Source organism: Gallus gallus, chromosome 4 (genome assembly GCF_016699485.2).
Source record: "Gallus gallus isolate bGalGal1 chromosome 4, bGalGal1.mat.broiler.GRCg7b, whole genome shotgun sequence".
NCBI lineage: Eukaryota > Metazoa > Chordata > Aves > Galliformes > Phasianidae > Gallus > Gallus gallus.
In genome coordinates, this window is record NC_052535.1 from 60,709,545 (window position 1) to 60,731,059 (window position 21,515).

At 36.4% G+C, this 21,515-nt stretch overlaps 1 protein-coding gene across 12 annotated transcripts in view; it reads right to left on the reverse strand.

Annotated features, from left to right (window-relative positions):
• SORBS2 (sorbin and SH3 domain containing 2) overlaps positions 1–21,515 on the reverse strand; it is a 142,823-nt gene that overhangs the window by 94,209 nt on the left and 27,099 nt on the right. For 7 of the 12 annotated variants that reach the window (XM_040699950.2, XM_040699940.2, XM_046940864.1 and 4 more), the window contains exon 1: positions 1,073–1,136. In XM_040699950.2, the coding sequence (XP_040555884.1) occupies positions 1,073–1,109 (37 nt within the window). In that variant the 5' untranslated portion in view covers positions 1,110–1,136. Of the gene's footprint in view, positions 1–1,072; positions 1,137–9,059; positions 9,129–21,515 lie in introns of those variants that run through there. The other 5 variants (XM_040699935.2, XM_046940863.1, XM_046940865.1 and 2 more) reach the window with 1 other exon arrangement.

Below are 21,515 nucleotides of genomic sequence, written 5' to 3' on the forward strand. Positions count from 1 at the left end.
AGAAAGTCAGACAATTCTGATTTTATGATCTTATAATTTTAACTATCTGTATCTCCTTTCTGGTATTTCTTATTTGCTTTTCCCGTTCTGATTTAATAGATTTGTACACTTGCAATTTTCAGTGGTAGACCATACATAGCTTCACATTTATAGTGACAGTTTTTACCACGGAAATTTTCACCACGGAAATGGCAGTCAGCAATAAACAAGCTTGGGAACATAAATGGATTTTAGACATCCCCTTGTGTGCATCCAAAATCACTGCATTGCATATAGTCAGGTGACTGAAAGCGAACGTTGTAGAGATAAGGGAGAACTGCATTTTCTGTAGCTTAGCTTTCGAATACAACTGCCAAGCTCCATTTACAAGAAGCTGTACTGGCATCTGTTTATAGTATACTGACCCAAAATCTTCGCATGTGCAAGCTCATTTTTGGCACAAACTTAAGTCTACTGTAAGGTGGTGATTTTTACAGCTGTTTTTGAAGCAGTAAACAAAAGTTCCTAGAATGATGTCATGAAAATCTTGATTGAAAAGGGATCAAAATATATAAACCTACCTAGCCAACTGTCATAGGATTTTCAGCATTCCAAACTTTCAGACAGAAAGGCCATACAGACATCAAATTAAAGCAACCTCAGGCAGATTTCTATTTTCCTCCATAAAGCACTTAAATACATTAGCCATGCTCATACATTGACTAATAGCTTTTGAGACTCATGTTCAACAGCTATAGCTAATTTATTAGCTGTCAAAGCTACCACATCACATTAACAGCTCACAGCACGAATAACAATACAAAGGCAAACAGCCAGAGCTATAGCAGCTGTTATAGCTAGCTTTTCACTACATATTTTCAGTGGACACTTGTAATTAAAGGAACTTGGTTCACTTTCAACAGTGACTATTTTTTTTTTCAATTTAAGTAGCAAAAAAACCTCAAGCAACAACACAAAACCCACCAACTCTCCAGCCCTTTTCCCCCACCAGCTCTCAATGCAAGGATCAGGACCTCAATACCCCAACATTCAAAGGCAGCCCCTGAGAAAAAGAACTATGACAGCACCTTACCATTCAAATACAGGCCAGAGAGATGAGAACCGTGCATCTTCAGTAGGCTCTACTGACAAAAGCTATCTGGCTGAGAATTTGCGCACCACCATTATCACATGCTTTTTTTTTTTTTTTTTTTTTTTCTTTTTTTAAATTCTTTGCTAAGGCCTTGAGAAGCAAGGCTAGTTTCCTTCCTACAATTCTGCTGAATATCCTTTGATAGCCATTGCTGCTTCTCAGTCTGGAGGTGTTTCCCCCACCAAATAATCAAAGCCACTAATTCAATATGCGTGTCATCCACATCACAGAAAGCCACTTGTGACGTAGGGCTGGCTTAGACTCTCTTCCCCTTTACAGAACAACTGCAAGTGTCCTAAAGCAAGGACTTCCTTCTGAAGTAACTTGAGCAGAACTAAATGTTTCAGAGCTCTCTAGGGCCGACTACTAAACAAGCCTGTTTCTCATGATAGAATAATTTGTGTTTGTTAAGCAGTGTTCTAGAATGTTGTGTAATTTGCACTTTAAATGAACATAGTCTCAGGGAAAATGCTTTAGACTTCACATCACTCTTTCCGACTTCTCTTCTTTGTATTACCACATGCTGCCATTACCTTCTGCCTTCTCACAGTCATATAAGGCTTTTAACTGTGAACGTTCCCACCATTGCGCCTAATCTCTCAGCCCCTCCATAACTGAAGTCTTTACACTCTTTCTTCACAGTGCTTACAGAACAGATCATTTCAGCACAGTCAAATTTCCCATAAAGAGCCTCTATTCTCTATACAGAGGCCATCTCTCTAACTTCCCTGAAATTCAGTATACTTCTTCTAGATCCTATGTAAAGTTCATGGGAAAAAAGTACACCTACAGTTACCCAATTGGTCGCTCTTCAATCCTGCTTGAAGTGTAGACTTCATTCAATGTTATTAAATCACCCTGATGTTCCCAGTCACAATGAGGTAACCAATGATGACAACATCTAAATCCATTTAACAACCCCTTTCACAATTACTGACATTTTTTCTGTGCTTTTTTGTTTATTATCTTGCCCCACCTAATACAAAAATAGATGTGTTTTCTGATGAAATCAACTTAAGGGGCCTATCATGGTATATCATGCTCATGTTTCATTGCTTTCCCACAGCTGAGTCCAACAGGGTGCTGGCAGAGTAATAAGATTACCAGAAGCCCCGTCTTAAGAAACGCATTTTGAACTTCCTAGTACTGGTAACACACTACTAGAAACTGTAATTAGTAACTAGCCAGATAAGATAGTCAGATCTGGCAATACAGAGTTCCAATTAAATCCCCAATGTCTACCATATATTCAATTCTACCAAGATCATCAGAACATAGAAAAAAAAAAATCAAAGCTATAAGCAAAGCAACCCCATTCTGATGTTTTCACAACTTCATATATACTGCCTGTATGCTTAGTTATTCTACTCAGGAAAGAAAATTTTCTTTTTCTTCCTATTTTCAGCATTTGTAGATATAGTTCTCAGCATCTAATAAAAAACAAACAAAATGAAAACACCAAGAAAATTGTCAGTAGGCTTTTATAAAGACCTTGTGCTATACAATTATATTTTTAATGGAAAATTTTCATTATGGACCCCTTGTCCTTGGACTAGTTCTGTGAGTACTACAAGCACCTACTGATTACATGTGTGTCTAATTAAATCATCCCGAAACTGCAAATGTGCAAATCACTTTTTGTGTATAGACAATTGTTTCATGAGATTCATTAATCCCTTTCATTTAAATCTTTCCATCCTGCTTGTACTAAGAGGAAGTAAGTATTAGATCATATTTGAGAAAGGTGTGTCAGAAAGTCCTAGTCCCACATTGTCTTAGAAGTGCAGATCATAAGGAGAAAGAAGAGGGAGTGCATTTTGTGTTTTCACTTTCTCATAAAAAACCAAGAAACTAACCAGTGCAGAGCAAGGCCACAAGGCACCAGAAGCAATATCCGTAGTCGTACTGAGATGTGCATCCTGATTTTATAATCTGCTCTCCTTCCCCGAGTAAATACTGAATCACAGCAAATGCAGCAGGATTCTGCTGCTGCCTTGTCCACACTGAGTATGGCTGAGGCAGTGCAGCACCTATGCAGATCATGTCCCTCAGAGAAGCCTTAATTACCCTTAGTGCTGTGACTACAGCCATCTTCACTGAAAATCCACCTTCCCCTAACTGGACAGGCAGGCAAATGGATGATAGAAAAGAGCCTGAAAAGAGTTTTGTTTTCTTAGACAGATGAGGCTGCTACACACCCTACAAGCCTTACCTGGAGGAAGCAAAGATCCCCAAATAACCTTTGATGTCCACAGTCTCACAAACGTGACATTATAGATTTGAGGCTTTGTACTAATTCTGGGTTCTGGTGCTGTGCTACGCTACAACTTCACAGTGCAAATGCTACATTTGCTTAACGGAGCACTGCCTGGGGTTTAGGCACACTCCATTGGGAATCACGCTGCCCCTCTGCTGACTGTTTGGCTGTTTGGCACAGGACATGCCATGTGTACGCATGAACAGGAGGCCAAGGGAGAGCTTGGCTCCCAAAGTGGTAATGAGAACTGGCAGCCAAGGAACTGATTATTTATCAATTCTAGCCAGATTGAAAAGACTTAAAGAGAAATAACAAAAATTTTTCTATAAGGCACAAGTGTTCTAACATGAGACAATCTGCAAAGTGAAGATAATCTACTGCCTTCTGATAGTTTCTATTAACAATTGAATTGACGCATTTATTGTCACAGCCCTTAATACAGTGTATTGAGCAGACAGGTGCAGTGCATACCATGATTCATCTGATTCATCTACCTGAAGTTATAAGATTGTTTAACACTAGAACTGCAGCAGATTCCCACTTATACCTTTCTAATTTAAAAACATCAGGACTCTGATTCAAAGTCCTTAATGTATCTTCTGTGGCATATAAGCATGTGCTTTTCTGTACATCTGTACAAAGGATGGGATTATTTCCAAGCTAAGTGTTATCATACACTGTAGGAATCTGCTAGATTTAGGCCCAGAAAAACTCCTGCTTAACAGACTTTCACAACTGAATTTATATATAAGGAAGCAGACATTTTTTCTTACGGTTAGCTGAGCCCAGTTCGTTTACCTTAAAAGAACTCCAAACATGTTTTTGGCAAACATAGGAACTGGAAAAGCAGCCTTAACCCTGCATTTTTGTACCAGCGCAAGTTCAGGGATATTTTTATACTTTCTGCTTTGTCAAGCATTTTGTACACACATTTCTTTTCTTTAATTCATTCCAAGAAGGTCTACTCCAAATATTTTTTCCATATCTAGCCACAATATGTTGTTTCTTTTCTAAGAATAAACAGTAATTCAGTTTACAAAAATGTCAAACTCTTTGATGTGAACATATCTTTATATAGTAAAAGCATCCAAAGCTGCCTTGTCTGGTATGTAGTAATAAAGGGGCAGCCCTGTTAGGCAGGAACCTATAAAGTCCGATTTCCCTGCATACCTGATCGGTCGTCCAGAAATTCCCAGTAGGAACCACAAGATTACTTATCCTTTGCTTCTCCTTTTACTTATTTTTAATTGTACTAAATGAGAACTCATATCTTTGACTCCCAGTACACTTAATACACTTGCTTATGCTAAAGAATCCTGATGATACCATATTAAACCTGCATTTTCAGCAGGAGCCAGAGGATTTAGGCCTTAGAGTATTAAAAGTTGTAGCATTTTATGAGATGGGGGAAGAAGCTTGCAAATTAGCCATCAAGTTCAAAAAAGAATAACAAACCAAGAAGCTGGTAGTTACCATTTGACACTGCATTACTGATTGTGTCTTATGGTAAAGATTAAATTATGTTCATACTGAAATCTGTTTGCATCCATTGCAAACTGGAAGCAATTAATAATCTTAAAAAGCTTAATGCACCTCTGAATTCAGACAAGTGTTCCAGTTTTCCCCCCAGAGCAATAAAAAAATGTTATGACTTAAAATGTTAATCATTTCTTTTAATGCTATTAAGTACTTGGCACATGCCATAGCCTAACAAATGGTTCATAAAACCTAACAGTAGGCACATTGCAGATTATTTACATGTTTATAGGTATTCTCTGCTGACAATTACTATCAGCTTTAGAGCAAAGCATTTAACCTACATAAGGAAATAAAGGAAAATCGTACCAAATACTACTGAGAGTCTTACTAGTACATTTTTGCCTAAAGGCTCTTGTACGCAATCCCCTTTGCTATTGGCTTGCATGATTCTGCCTCACTATGCCTTTCTGAAGTACATTAAAGGTTCTGTTTATTGTAACTTGAAAAGACAACAGCAGATGTAGATGGGATACCTGGGTCTTTTGAGGAGCTGACAAAAAAAAAAAAAAAAAAGAAGAAAAAGAAAGAGAAAATAAAAATAAAAATAAAAAAATTCCTCAAATGCTTCCCCCACCCTTATTTCATACCAAGTACCTGCAATACCAAGAAACTCACAACATCAGTGACAAGATGACAAAACCTCAGGGCTGAGCTGAGGTGAAGCTAGTGAACTTGAGAAGATTTAATATTCTTTGATATTTAATATTCCTTTAGATAAAGGATTTCCTTTAGATAAAGATTTAATATTCCTTTGATAAATTCCAGATGCCAGACATTTTTGATACATTCACTTTTATCTAGCCTCTTAAATTTTTCCTTCCTGCATTATGTATAGGAATTGCTCATTATGCATTTAAGTGTTTACAGAGAATGGCATTTAACTGTATTCTACTTCAAGTTAAAAAAAAAAACAAAAAAACAAAAAACCACAATGGTAGTATCCTTTCCTGAGATGAACAGTCATTACTGGTGGCTGTAAGAAGAGATCCCTGACCCCAACACATATTTACCTTCAGCAATTATTTAAGTAACAACTTAAAAAATAGAGATGATGGAAACCTTCCAAGACCGTGGGAGAATAATGGCATCATGTGCAATATCAAATTATTTGTGGGAACATTGCACATAAACAATTCATATTGTATACGTAGTACTTTATCACATACAAGTGATAGCAGCACTAGCTGCTCCAATAAGACAGAAATCAAAATGAAAACAAATACTTGTCTATAATTCTAAGAATTGGAGAACTCCTTGTGAGTTGCCCTGTGGTGTGACCCAAGCTTTTATGTATCTTCTTTTGGTACTGCTTTCTATAACTGACAAACATTGCAACATCAGATAGACTATGCTTATTAGAGAAAGCAATGAGAACGGATACATATGTTACTGAAAATATTTTGCTAAAAACCAACAAATTCAGAACAAAACAGCCAACAAGGACAGACAAACATGCCAAAACTTTCACTATTATTTAGAGAGATGCATTGTCTCTTGTAGAGAGAATGCACAAGCAATTTCTTAATAAACAAGAGATGTACATGAAGATGCCAAAGCCTGCAGTCCGATTTCTTGCAGAATGCCTAGGGACACAACCATATAGGTATGGAAAATTATCCCAATCCTTAGATTGGGATTCAGTTACCTGAAGAACCTAGACGTAATAAATTGAGTTTAGTGTATACAGCTTTCAAAGGGTATGTGACATATAATTGCCTCAGGCTCAGAAACCCCAAGCTGGCCTAACTTCTAGCTTACAGGTTGCTAAAGCAAACTACAGCAGAAGAGATAAATCTTAATCCTAAAAACAGCATAGCTTTAACATTTTACCTAAGCACAGCTTACTAGTGTAGGTATGGCTTTCCTAGAAGTACCATATATATATATATATATATATATATATATATATATATGCAAACAGGAAGATATGTCCCTACAGACTCTAAAGGAAATTCAGAAATTTCAAGCTCACTCTCTCACCTGGAAGAACATAGAACAGGCTGTATTTCTGCACTGAAGTCAGTAAATTCTGGCAGCAGAGACACGGGCCCTGACTCTATAACGTTTTAGAAGTAGTTTGGTCTATGTGATAAATGGAAGTGTGCTGCTGTACCCTACCAGTCAGAGAAACCTAAAAGGAAAAAGCATGTAAGTGCACCACATTTAAATCATCAAGCTCTCTCTCTCTCTTTTTTTCTTTTTCTTTTTTTTTTTTTTTTGAGACTAAATATGCATGTGCTTAACATCTGACCAAATCCTTTGTTAAGATTCTAGAATCAAAGGCGAAGCAAGGAGTTTGGACAAGTGTTTTTAAATAAACAATCTGCACACATCCAACTTCTTGCAGTGCATGACTTTTTGAAGCCAGGAAAAATTATGCATTCCTCTGCACAGATCATAAACACCACAACATGTGGGAATATAAACAAATTCTACTGGGTGATTCCATGAACTTGCAGGAACAAGATTACATTTCATTTTTTGAATATGGATTCCTTAAAGCATATAAATGTAACTAGTACATGTTTAAGAACTCAATTCAATATTGAGTGTAGGTTATTGTAGGGTATTGAGCCATATAGCTAAATATTGAGCTATATAGCTATAGCTATGTGTCTTCACCCTGCAACTACATGCATATAAAATGCATAAACAGGGGGAAACCTGCATACAGACATAATATAAACCTATACACAGCATACCAACATCAAACATCTGAAAGACTGTGATTCAGGGCCATGAACTGCTTGTTAGAATGCACTTGATATTTTTATTCAGAAAACAGTGATACGTAGCATAATACTGGAAGAAAAGAAACAAAAGCTTTCCAAATGTCTCAGGAAATTCTCTGGATAAAATTACAAACTGAGATTATAACACTTCTGCAGCTCAAGAGTTAGCACAATGTCTTCTGGCCCAAGGACAACACTTGATTTTTCCTGTTCAGGTGACAGCAGTTAAATCTCACAGGATGGTTTAACTCATGATAATCTATTCAGCCAAACTCTGCTAAGAAAATGCCCAGACCTAATGCTTCTGTAGAAGACAGTGAGAAGCAACATTTGAAATAGCTGCAAAAGCCTACAGACACATTAATGGAACAAGTTCCAAAATGCCATCTAACAGCCCAGCTAAGGTCAAAATACACAATAAAATTCTGAAGATGGTAACAATCTGCATATGGAAATTCCTGTTTTTGTTTGTATGTATGACTGATATAGTAGTTTGAAAAGGAAATTAAAAATCAGAATCACTGATGCCATCTGAAGGGAGGCATGTAAGTGGAGGGAATTTAAAAAGTATATTGTCTATACTTGTATATTTCTATATGCCATAACTTTTGAGTACATCAAATTTAAATATAATTCAGCTATAAAAGATGGCAGGGCGTCAGGAACTTCATTTCTTTCAGACCACTTATGTCTACCATCATATACAGTTCTGTCATTCTGAGAGGCAGGCTAAACAAATTCAATAAAGTCTATTTCAAAACTATACGTATGATTTGAATCTCAAAATTGAGTTTTTAAAATACTTTTTTCAAGCAGTTATAAAATATTTCAGTGCCAGCCATTTCACACAGAAAACAGAAATGAAATCTTAATCCAGTACTCCAAAATTCACATTATTTATGTAACACAAAAAACAGCAGGTAAGGGCTCCAATTCTTAACACAAACTCTTCTTGCAAAATTGAAGCAAATTCCTTTGAGATGATCAGAAAGTTACACCACAGAGGTAAAAAGCCCTTCAATTGAATTTGCCAGAATCACATTACTAAAATATCTGATGTATCATTGCATCTGCCCCTTTGAGCACTTGAAAGCATTGGCTGATCATATAAATTTATGTACAACTTGCCAACAAAGGGCATTCAGAACGGAATGGAAACACAGTTTATTTGAATATTCTAATAGTGAAAAATTATTTTACTCTTCAGCTTTTACTTCTTTCTGTTTGGGAACATAACGTCCCTGTGACTATACAGGATTACATTGTGTAGCAATTTCCTATTGACCAGTTAACTGCATGGTTCAGAACATGTCAAGGTCGTATATTTTTATGCCAAGCCACAGCTGTATCCCTAAGTGCTCCATCAGCCACATAAAATAGGACAGAATATCACTGGTACCTTGTTAATGAAGAATTTGCTTCAAATCAGTGCAGTCCTCCGATAGGCTCTCACTGGAATACACGAGAACTGGGGAAAAAAAAAGAAAGAAAGAAAGAAAAAAGAAAATTGAAACTTTATGGTTCAAAAAACCTTAGTGTTTTTTCCAATAGTTTAATTCATAACCAAAATACATCTTTCCCAGGTTCATAGAATCATAGAATAATGGAATTGCTCAGGTTGGAAAAGACCTTAAAGATCATCAAGTCCAACCACAACCTAACCATACTACCCTAACTGACAACCTTCTGCTAAATCATGTCCCTGAGCACCACATCCAAACGGTTTTTAAACACATCCAGGGATGGTGACTCAACCAGCTCCCTGGGGAGCCTATTCCAGTGCTTAACAGCCCTTTCTGCAAAGAAGTTTTTCCTGATATCCAACCTAAACTTCCCCTGGTTGTAATAGCTGAGTATAATTTGGGACAGCCTTGACCCAGCCCATAGATGAGTATACCCAAGTGCATACAACAGCACAGATGTACTGCTTTTTCAGTGAAAATTCTTTGGGCATATACCCAAAGAAAAATCAGCTGGAAATGGTGTATTTGGATAAGCAAATTGGCCAGCATATCAGAACCAATGTATGCAATTAGTATCATATATATGAAATGGTCTGTATAATTACAGGCCATGTTTGAAAACACATCCTGTATCTTGATAAAAGTTCTGTATGCCTCTGTACGAGCTACTACTCAACATGATGTCAAGTGTAGGTCTTTGCAGATCTTACACGAGTGTCTTTACATTCACTAGTCCAGCTGTCATGAATTTTGCCTCCCAGCTACTGTTCTCAGATGCTCATCAGGCGTACTTATTTGTATTTAGTTATGGAGTGCTACTAGTTCAGCTGCTGTCCTCAGTGTGAAGTTTTTAAACAGCAGCTGTTGGGCTCTGATGATATTAAGCCCATATTTCTAAAGAAAAGAACATTCTTGATGACAAAATACAAGAAGTGTGGTTTCAGCTTTGCAGAGATCTTAGTTCTCACATTTTTCTTGTCCTAAGGGTGTGATTTTAGAAACTCCAATTTGGTCTCTAGAAAAAAAGACTCTGCAATTCCTCTCTCTCTCTCTCTCTCTCTCCCTCTTTTTTTTTTTTTTTTTTAATAATGAAAGAAAGATTATTACTGTCTACTGACACACACTTTCATTATATCAGCAACTTCAACACTACTTATTTTATATTTTCTACTTAAAGAGTATATCTTTATTCTTCTCTTTAATAAAAATTGTGGTTCTTCCTTCACTTAAATTCTCTTTAAAATCAATGCAACATAATATCCTGTAGATCAGTCTTAAAGTAACTGTATAAGGTCTGTAAGTTGGAACACTGACCAGCTTGTGGATCACCACTAACTGACATTTGCTACAAAGAGGATGCCTTTCAGTTGAGAGGTAAATTAGAAATGAATTGCTTTGAGAAACGCTGAAATAAGTAAGTGCCTCATCATCAGTTATTTACAAGAAGGAATTAGGAAATAGATTACAAACATACTTGAAACAGAGAAAATATATCTCTTATATGAGATTCACTTTGATAAAAATGAAAGAGAAGGGAATCTGGTTGTATATAGCACAAGGCAATCAGCAGCTCCAAAATGTGAGGCAGCTTTTAATGCAAGAAGAAATCCTAAGATTTGAGGTAATAGGCTCTTCACTCCAAAACTAGAGATGGTGGACAGTAAAGTTCAAAGTTCAGTGTCTACCTTGTAAATACAATTGCTGTCGTTACTTGTAAAAGACAACAGGTTTTGAACTGATCTGTTTGACTAAACTTAAAATACTGGCAAACTAACAAAATCCTTTTCCTCTGTGTGGTTATATAATTCAGTCCTATGAACGACACCAGGAACCATGAGATACTTTCCTAGACTTGGTGGAGTCAGCAAGGTTGTCAGTAACTGTTGGTTTGTACAATTCTGTCCCAGACACAAAAGTTTCCACACACAAATCTCTATGCCCACTACTAGCAGTCATGCAGTTTCTGCATTTTCTGAATTTGCCTCCTATAAAAGCAAAAGTCTATTCTGAGCATCATCAATGTTAAGTTACAGAACATATTCCTGCTATATCTCAGGTAAAGTAGGTCAAATAGAATAATGTTTGTAAAAAACTTAATAAAAAAAAACATTCCAACTCTGTAATGAAACACTTTTTGGAAACTCTCTGTTTTCAAGGGCCACAGAATTTCCCCCTCCCTTATTTTCCTTTAGCAATTACCTTATCTGATCTGGTATCATTCTGAGATCATCGTGTCACTAGCTTAGAGCACTAGGAGAGTTAATACAGTTAATTAGAAAGCACTCAGGAACCATGCGCAACAGGATGAAAAGCACCACACAAAAACCTGCACTGAGTCTCCTGAGAATCTGGAACCAACCTTTTTTTTACCACGAAGAGCCCTCAGTGACAACAGTGCCAAGCACTTTTAGTCTGGCTTGCTTACAATTGCCTCATGCTAATACTATGCCTGTCCTTGTGCTAAAATAGTTACCAGATTACATGCATTTGGGAGATACGAGTGCAGACAGCTAGGCTGCTGTCAAAAACAGACCACACAAAGCATTTAACCAGTGAGGGAACACCTAAGGGTCTGCATGCATTTGTTCCATCCAAAGATAGTACTTGTATTACAGCACCCTTATTAAACCTGAAAACCTGCAATCTCTTCTCAATTGTTACATGCTGAACAATGTGGGCCATTGACAAAGACAAACACAGAAGTTACTCAGAGAAGATTTTAACAGCTAGCACTTCAGGATCTCATGCGTGGATGCTCTAATTTTTGAACTCATCACTTTATTAGCAGGGATGAAATTACTGTTACTTTTTTAATGACTAAGAGATTGAAACTCAGATGTCATTAACATACTGCACGCACAGCTGTCAGGCCACTCACAACTACTATTTGTTCTCCTTCTTTTGCTCCTCAGTTTCATAGGGACAAAACTTCTTTCTACAACTTCAGTGGTATTCCATGCACCATTTTAAAGCTCACTTGCAAATAGCTGACCCATTTCCAACACTTCCATTTACATTTAAAGCTTTGAAGGGATGCCACAGACTTCAATGCTTAATATTATCTTCATTAGTTTGCAAAGATAATTTCTTTGAGGTTTGGAGACAATCACAGAAATTAATTTCCTTTGAGCACTGTTTCATGGGTTCTAGCAAATGCTGGCCCTAATTTTGACATTTGTCATTAAAAAGAAGTCACAGTCCCCTTTGATCATCGTTTTGAATCTGGATACACTATTCTAGAATTGACCTCCCCCACAAAAATATGATTGTAGTTCCTCCCCCTGAATCTTGACATGAAGATGAAGCCTCAGCACATATAGAGAAAATGTTACACAAGCGATGAGCAACTCCAGACCTCCACTGGCTGATAAGTCTTTTCATTCACCTTAATTGTATCATTCTTGTTTGGTTTGTTATCGTGGACTACCACACCTGAACACTAAAGATGCAGTGCCCAAGATCTTCACATGTAAAACACATCATCTTACTTACCAGCTTTCTAATACTCATATTCATTAAATGTGACAAGTAACATTTTAGAACATATTGGGAGACATAATATTCCCAGACAACTTAAGTTATCACTTTAAAAAGGACAGTCTTTAAAATAAATTTTGATTCATATGTGTAAGGACAGTGGAAAAATGACATAGTAAGTAAATAAAAAGTCTACTTAGAAGAAAAACATTTCACAAGAAAAAAATCTCTGTGCAGGTTTATTCAACCATGCATGCCTCATGTTTCTACTACAGCACATTACCCACAAACAATTTCTCCATCACTGAATACACTCAATTCATCTACCAGTGCTTAATAAATATTTGAGCCTAATTGAACCTAATGACTTTGTCAGCCTTTGAGATGGCACTGCAGACCAGCAAGAGGCTTTTTTCCTCCCACTGACTTTTTTTAGTGCACCACTTGATTTAAAAGCAAAATTCTGAGAACCTGCTTAAAGATAAGTGAACATGGAAAAAATCTGTTTTTGCTATCAAGAAATACCAAAAGGGACAAGTTAGTTATGCAAACCATGTTGCTCTCAAGAAGTCTGCATTAGATACATCCCAGCTACCAAAAAATTCTAACTGGTAATCAAAAGCTGCTCAGCAACCCTGGGCTACTTGAAATGAAATCCAAGTACTCATACATAAAATAATCTCCCAACGTATTCTATAACTGATTATGCATTTGCAATTAAAGAGACAGCTTATTTTTGTCAGTTGTTTCGCCAGCTGTACTTTTACAGCTTGCACTCAGGTTTACCATCTTTCATTTTGAACAGTTATGGATATGTTTCCTGCTTTAAGAAAAAGCCACTTTTTTTCAATGCTGGGTTGGATTTGTCTGACCACAGCTTATTTCCAGGCTATCAAAATAAAATAAAATAAAATAAAAATTGGCATCTTAATTGGCACTAATTGGCGGCCCCAGAACAGAGGGGTTTTGCATGCTTGCCTTGATTCAGTTTCCCCTGACACCCACTCCATAGAGGCGTCATATCAAGAGAAACAAGTAGCACATGCACTCCAACTTATGGTGCTGGTCAAGAGAACTTTTATCTCAGGGACTTGATCCCATACCATTAAAAACTGGTACATTTGGCACATTTTCTTCCAATAAATCATACCTTTGTGGTAGAACTTCTGGTACTTTTCTGGTACCACTTGATGATTTCATCTCTGTTTAATTTGAAACATCTATGCAAAGCTTGAAAATATATTTCCAATAGTCCCTTTCTCAGAAAATAGGCTAGTTCCAGGGACAGAAGGTTTAATAATATTACATTCTAATTTTATTTTAAAGGATTTTATTTTGAAGTATTTAACTACCTTCTGTTAAATGGCTGATACTGACAATACTGCTGAAATGTGCTCTTTCTGAAATTGCTACATGCATGCAATAAAATAAATTAAAATTACTGCAGATGCTTGATGAAACAACTTAGAACATTTAGACTAAATTTGTTTTAAACACTTTTTTTTTTTTTTTCCTCCCCTAGAATTGCCTTACATAAATGATTTAGGCAAATTTTCATCTATTACCTAAGCTTGAGGGAAGAAAATTGTCTCTTACTTTCTTCCTTGACTGGTTTGTATTTTCTTCTGTCATTGCCCACGTTCTCTTTTGCCTACTACATAATTTCCAAGATTTCCTACCTGTGGCAGCAGAAATTTCTAAACTTGACAGGATTGAAGTCTGAAGTAAAAAACTTTACTGTGACTGATATGAATTAGCAGATTTATTATGCACAGTACAAGTCTAAAAATATTTGATTTTTGGTATCTGACACTACTTTAAATATGTTTTGTGGGGTCTATGTATGAAGCCACTTTCATGTGGTTTATGAATAAGTTGCAATATAGAAATTTTTCATGTACCTGACTTGCATAAAGGATTGCAGAAAGTCCATAAAATTATATTTATATTCTAAGAAGACTATTTTTTTTTTAACTGCAGTGCAAAATTAGCAAAACAGTAACTTGAATCCATTTATTTTCCAGTTTTTCCTAGAGAGCAAGTTTTAACTGGGGGTTGAAGTGTACTGCTGTCACTGCCTTTTTTTTTTTTTTTTTTTTTTGGTACAATTGTACTTTGAATTTTGTATTTGACCCTTTTCCTCTTTTTCTTTTTTCCTCTTCCTCCTCTCTGGATGGTAGGAGGCATGGTTGTGATTTATTTCAGAAAAGCAGTGGTTAAACTGCTATTGCATTAGTGAGCTGTGTATCAAATAACTGTGTAGCCAAAGATCAGTTTTGTATAGCTCTATTTTATGACTCGATACAAAAGCCAGCTAAAATCATGTTGTTACAGAAGCAGCAGGAGAGTGACGGTACTTATGACTTAATAGCAACCTTGTAACTACCCTACCTACTATCTGGGGTAGCACGCAGTTGCCTTGACAAAAGAATAAATGGATATTTAACTCTGCCCAGGGGGTTGGGAAAGCTGACAATCACCCCAGTTATATACTGTGTTGAATATCCCACAGTTTGCCATCTATCTACCAATTTTTACTGTACAGTGATGTAAAATGGATATTGTCTAAACCAGACGTTTTTCCTTCATGAGGTTACTTAGTTCACCTGACTAGCTTGAAGAAAGCACTTCATATTACACAGAGTCATTATTTTAATCACCTAGCTCACAATTGCAGCAGACTTTAGGATGCTAACAATATGGGAAGATGTTGTTTATTTCAGGGGGTTTCTTTAATTACTTTGGTATGCTCTGTAATACTGTACCTCATGACTAATTTATCTGTGTACTGCTCTTGTGCTGCCTGCGCTGTAGCAGAGAAATGAGCAGTGCTAGCTATTTTATTTGTGTAGGTCAAGCTGTAGAGGTCATCAGCACCCAAAAAGATTTTACTTGAAGAGAACAAAAGAATAAAGGCACTGTAGGCCCAGGCAAAGATAATCTCTGCATGACAGTCATGATAGTATATACCATATATCAGCATTTCCCTTGAATCTTTAAATCATCTGCTCATTCTGAGGTAAAGGGAGAAAAAATTTTGTGTGGGCCATGCAGTGGCACTAAGGGAAGTAACTCAGTCTAACTTGTTGTGAGGACAACTAATTCCCCCAAGTTTCTTCCCAAGCAAATGTCAGAATCTGGCCAGCCCTTTGACAACACTGACCGTTTCCATGTTCAATTAGCCACCCTGGGAGGACAGTCCAAGCAGGCGAGCGTTAGCATTTGCCAACATCATCCTTAACTTCTGCTGTAAAAGTTAATGATAAGGAGAATGTAATAGAAGTGTTAATGGGATTTAAGCTTTATTCCTCATGATGCAGATCCTGTTAAATTGTACATCTGAGGATTTTTAGAATGAGTACTCCATGGAGTATAGATGTGGTTAAGACTACTGATCTGAAACAAGTAGGAAGGAAGAGAACAAAGTCATTTTTCTGTTTCCTACAATCTACTGAGAACAAGTTATCCAGTTCTGAATTTGGTCCAACCCTGTATAGGATGCATTTTGTCTACTGCTTGCACTTCCCTTACATCAGGTCTACTGATCGCTTGATGTGGGGTGAGTTGGACTCATCTACAGGTTCAAATGAGAATCAATCCTGCTAGGAAGACCAAAAATGAACACCCATTATCGAACATACATTTTCAGTTAGATAAGTGTTATACTGACTTAAAATTGATTATGACGATGTAATAGTAACTGGCCTGCACAGTTCACATGGATTTCATATTCAGTCTGGGCAACTGCAGAGACTAAGAGTTCTCTAGCCTAATGTGCTTAATTACTCAACTGAAACTAGCAACTATCCAGGCAACAGCGTTTGTCTGAGACATTGATGCCAACCATCAACCTAGCATTTCTGACAAGGTCAGGAGGACTTTATCATTCCAAAGAGCTGCCAAGCTAAGTAAGCCTAAGAATGAGAACTGATTGACCACACAAGGTGCTTTGCACTGATGTAACAGTGAATAATTCAGAAAGACACTTTGCCTTAATATCTTGCAAATAACACTACATCATGCTAGACTAGTCTAATAATTTTCTAAGATTTTCTGATATAACACATTAGCATGCAAGCTGAAACAAATAATATAAATGAGACAAAATCCTGCTATTCGTAAAGTATCAGAAAGTAATATGCTGGTTCTACAGCTGAAGATCCTCTGAAGCAGAGCTGAGTCATCTGGATAGTTAATTTTCTGTACACTTGCTGTAATGGCGCAGTGGAACGCTACCGTAGAAAAAAATGACAATTCATACTGTTGCTGAACTAAGGCTGTAATATATATATATATTTTTTTTTTACAAGTTATACCTATTTTAGAATTAAGGATTCCAGAAAGCTAAAGCCTACCTTAAATCACTCCTAGATTTAGCTGCCTATTTTGGTATAACATAACAATAAGACTGAAAAGATCAGCCTATTGTAATTTCAATCTCTCTTCCCTTAGGTTCATATATTTCCCACTAAAACAGTGAGATTCTTTTGAAATAAAAGTATTATCAATACAAAAATGACAGAACTGGACAGTATTTGCATTAAAAGGGTATAAGGTAAATATATAATATACTCCAGGAAGGATACAAAGTAGATAAAGTTCATTAACACTCACATATAATCTCTTTCTACCAGTGGTTCCTTCAGCCTCTATGGTGTCCAGAGGGACCAGTGGCTACCCAGGGAACTGCTCTCCTCTCACCTATGCTAAGCAGTGTACAGGCTCATAGTGTTTGCCAAGGCACAGCTCTGGAGACCCCCTTTGAAGCCTTCAAACTCACAGGCACAACATCAGCACAGGCAAACATTACCGTACAAAAGATCTCCACGAAGGAAACAAAGTGCTCTGCTCATTCAGGCAATGTGATTGTATCCTAGTGGAGAGCGAGCAACATATTTAACAGTAACATAACACTGTAGGTCAGTATTTCTTAGAACAGGCTTTAATTACAGAAGTGCTAAATTATGTCAGAATTAAAGAATATTCAGTTCAAAACCTCATACAGTCCAGGATACCAAAACCTCCTTGGCCACAAGAGCAGCCAAAGTTTCTGCCAGTCCTGACCAACACTCATTCCACTTCACAATCTCAGCAGTAGCAGTCAAGCCTGTAAAATCTCACTTGCCTACAGAACACTGACTTCAAGACTGTCTCAATTTTAATAAACATTTAGCAGTTCTTATAGGCCCCTCCTGTACAAAAATGTTTACTTCAAAGTATACTGAATCCACCTTCGTTTTGATAACAGGTGCATGCAATTTTTGACACATTTAAACAATAAGCAAACTGTGCATTTTCCTTCAGAAATGGAATGAAATTAATGTATCAAATGAACAAAAATATTGAACACGCAGTTTCTAAAAGTACTCTGCTAATAAGCAATATCACTGTCAGCTCTGTTCACTGGCCTGTTCAAGCAGTTCAACTTGACCTACGCCAGGTTAAGTATATTGATATTCCTACCATCTCTTTCTAGCAATAGTTCAATTCTGTTAGAAATGAACTGCTTTACTGGATGGAAGATATGGGATTCAGCTACTTATTTACATGGTTTTGAAGTATTTCACTACATTTAAACATAAAGCAGCAAAAAGTAACATTTCCAGTAAAATCCTTCATTAGGACAATATTTATCTCAGTTACATGATAACTATTTTTCATTAGACCCTTAATAAGGAGGCACAGCAGATACAAAAGTGAAGGGAATACTTGCAATGATAAAAGCAATACTAAATATATGTTCTCACCGGGAGCTGAATTACATTACCTAACTAAAATTGGCTGCTTGCATCTGTAAGCCAGGAAGAAAAACTGTCATTGAACACTGATCAACAACAGTAGCAGTGAGAGAAGATGAAGTCACTGCAAAAATTAAGGCCTTGACTTGACTCTAGACTGAAAAACCTAGAGACTCAGTTCGACTTCTCACAGCCCTCATCATGAGCACAAAGAAGATCAAAGTAACAATATTGCAATATACCCCAGAATCATCTATGAAAAGGTATCATTTGAGTAATAATATATTCATGGTGGAAACATTAGGTACATTAGTAATTAGAAAAAAAATAGGAAATATTTTTAATTTTACATTTCATCACCATGACTGATTTTTTTATTGTCTCTAATTGTCTAGCTATCATATCCATAGAATGATAAACACAGTCCAAGCAGCTGAGCCTTCACCACATGACCTCAAATAGTTCTGTCTTGTTATGGCTCCAGCTAGTCAAAAGTTATTTTCAGCAAAGGTTATCAAGTTCTGTAGTCCATTAGATAGCATTACATAGAAAAAAAAATCCTTGTAATCTGAATGTCAATTTTATATCTCTTGCAACAGTCAAGGCAAAATTTTTCTGAAGACTATTTGATGAGTAAGCTGCAGTGTCCAGATAAGCCCATTTTTTATGTAGAAATTGTTTTTTTCTTGTTGTGTTAGCTGCTTGTCTTTTCTATTGCCCTACATCCCTACGCATATTCAGTTTAGGACCTAATTCAGAAATCAGATAATTCTCATGCCGGTCATTGTGATCATGAATAAATCTATTTACAAAGACCGAAAAATATCTACCTCAGAAGGAGATCTGTATATTGCAGATCTTTATATATAAGACATTAGTTTAATTCTTCATATTCTGTCTGTAGCTACATCCCTTAAAACCATGTGCAAATCCAGTGCAATCACAACTAGCCCACTCTGTCTTGTAAATGAGGATTTGGATTTTGAAATGTAATTAAGCTTCATATATTGCCTAGAAAGAAAGAGCTGGATTTATGTCACAAAACATGTTTGGAATAAATAGTAAAACCAAAAACATCCCAGAGATGAGAGATAGTAGTTTAAATTCCTTGCATATTCCAGACACAAAAACGGGCATGGCTGGACTGGAATTCTATACAGTCCCAACACGGTGTAGACTGCTTTGCCAACATAGAAGCACCAGTGTCAAATCAAAGACTAAAGCCTTTAATTGACTTCATACATATCAAATACATACGTTCTGGTAACAGTATATGATCATGACTTGCCTGGATTAAACTCAAACTACCAACCTAGGTATATGTATGATGTTATGTATTTTTGGGCTGATTGTTTTCCCACAAATTGTTTACAGTCAAAACTATATGTTACTTTAAAATTTAAAAAGATGTAATCTATGCCTAGTAATTCTTAGTGTCTAGTTCAAAATAACATGCTCTCATCATTCCTTGCTTCTACACAGAAGCATTATTTGACTGTAATTGAAGTACATACGCTTTACACAGAAAATAATCACATAGTGACTTTTATCTGGGTCGGCATGAAAAGCAATGACATGGAGCCAGTAACAGCAGAAATATTTAAGAAACTCTGAACTGACTGACTCTGAACTATGACTGGCATGTCATAGTTTGTAATAATAACACAGCTACATATGAAGGGCCAAGCCAGCTACCAAGGTCTAAACTGAGTAACCTTACACTGAATTTTGAGTTTATTTGTCCACTTGCCCAAAGCAGAACACTGATCTGGAGGGTCACTCTAAAAATCTATGACTGACTACAAACACTAGTAGCTTTCAGTGCTAGGGCTACCATCACCACTTATTTGGTACTGTTTAAGCAGTACATAACAATTTTCTTTGTTCCTCACTTTAATAGCAGTGAGAGATATTTGTATATTACTATATGTTTGCAGTAATTATTTCTGTTTCATACAGGAGATATGGAAATTTCTGTATCATTTGAACAGCTATGTCAGAATCAATACATTTCCATCAACTCAGTGCATGTAGTAGATACAATCATTACTGCTCATTATGCAACTTAATGAAATTTTAATCCATGTAGTCATTTTTTTCCCTCACTTGAGAAAGACAGCTACTGCTGTGACTTTTCGGAAAGGAATTAGAAAGCAATTTACAACTGTTATTAGAATGCGTAACATGCAATGAAACATGAAAAGTATTCAATAACTGTGAAACTACAGAGAGATAGAAATAAAGAGCTATATATTAAAGATGCTTGTCTGAGATACTGTCGTTACCAAGGGAAATGAAAAGGCAAAGATTTACACGCAGAAAGATTGTATAAAAAAGTCAACAAATAGATAAGATGCATACACTTCATGCAGGGTGCTGTGCTGTTATTCTGTTAAGATTTCCTTTTCTGTTCACTGTGGAACACAGGCTATCATTACTGTGCATGATAACTCACTTGGATATAACAGCTTCTATGTAATTTGAAAGGATACATAAGGGTAAGCATCAAACTGAAAGAGGGTGGAAATTAAAAGCTGAGTAAAAACAAAAATATCTTTCAGTGCCTACTGTGTCAGAATCAGAGATATTACTTATGGGGAATTAGGTTTATATTTTTCCAATATTACTACTGTCCTGTAAAGATGCAGTCTTTGCAGAAAAAGATGCCCATTCTAAAACCTGCCTCCTTTCTCTTTGGTGAGGAGCATGTGATCAAGGGAAACACAACTTTGACTACGGAAACAGGGAAAATAAACCCAGAAATCTCTAAAGAAAAACAAATTTAGACTTTTCCAACCAGTTTCTGAGCACTCTCAATCTAAATGTGGCAATTTATGCAAAAGCATAAATACATTGAGTTCATACAAAACAGGGAAGTAACATTTAAAGTAACTGACCAGACAGGCAGAAGTTTCTAAGACTGAATATTCAAGAATATTCTATAAAGCCATAGTAGCAGCTGTTAGAGACAGTTCAATAGCATTAGAAGTAAAAACAACTTTTATAAAGGTCCATTCTGGTTTTTCAGATTAATTGCCAGGTAGGTATTATTTTATGAATAAATATTTTAGAAAAAGCAGTTCAACCAGATGACTCAAATATCATTCCAACTTACACTATTGTTTGTCGGCCTGTAAAGGCTTTACTCAAAGGAGTCAAGATTTCCACTAGAAACAG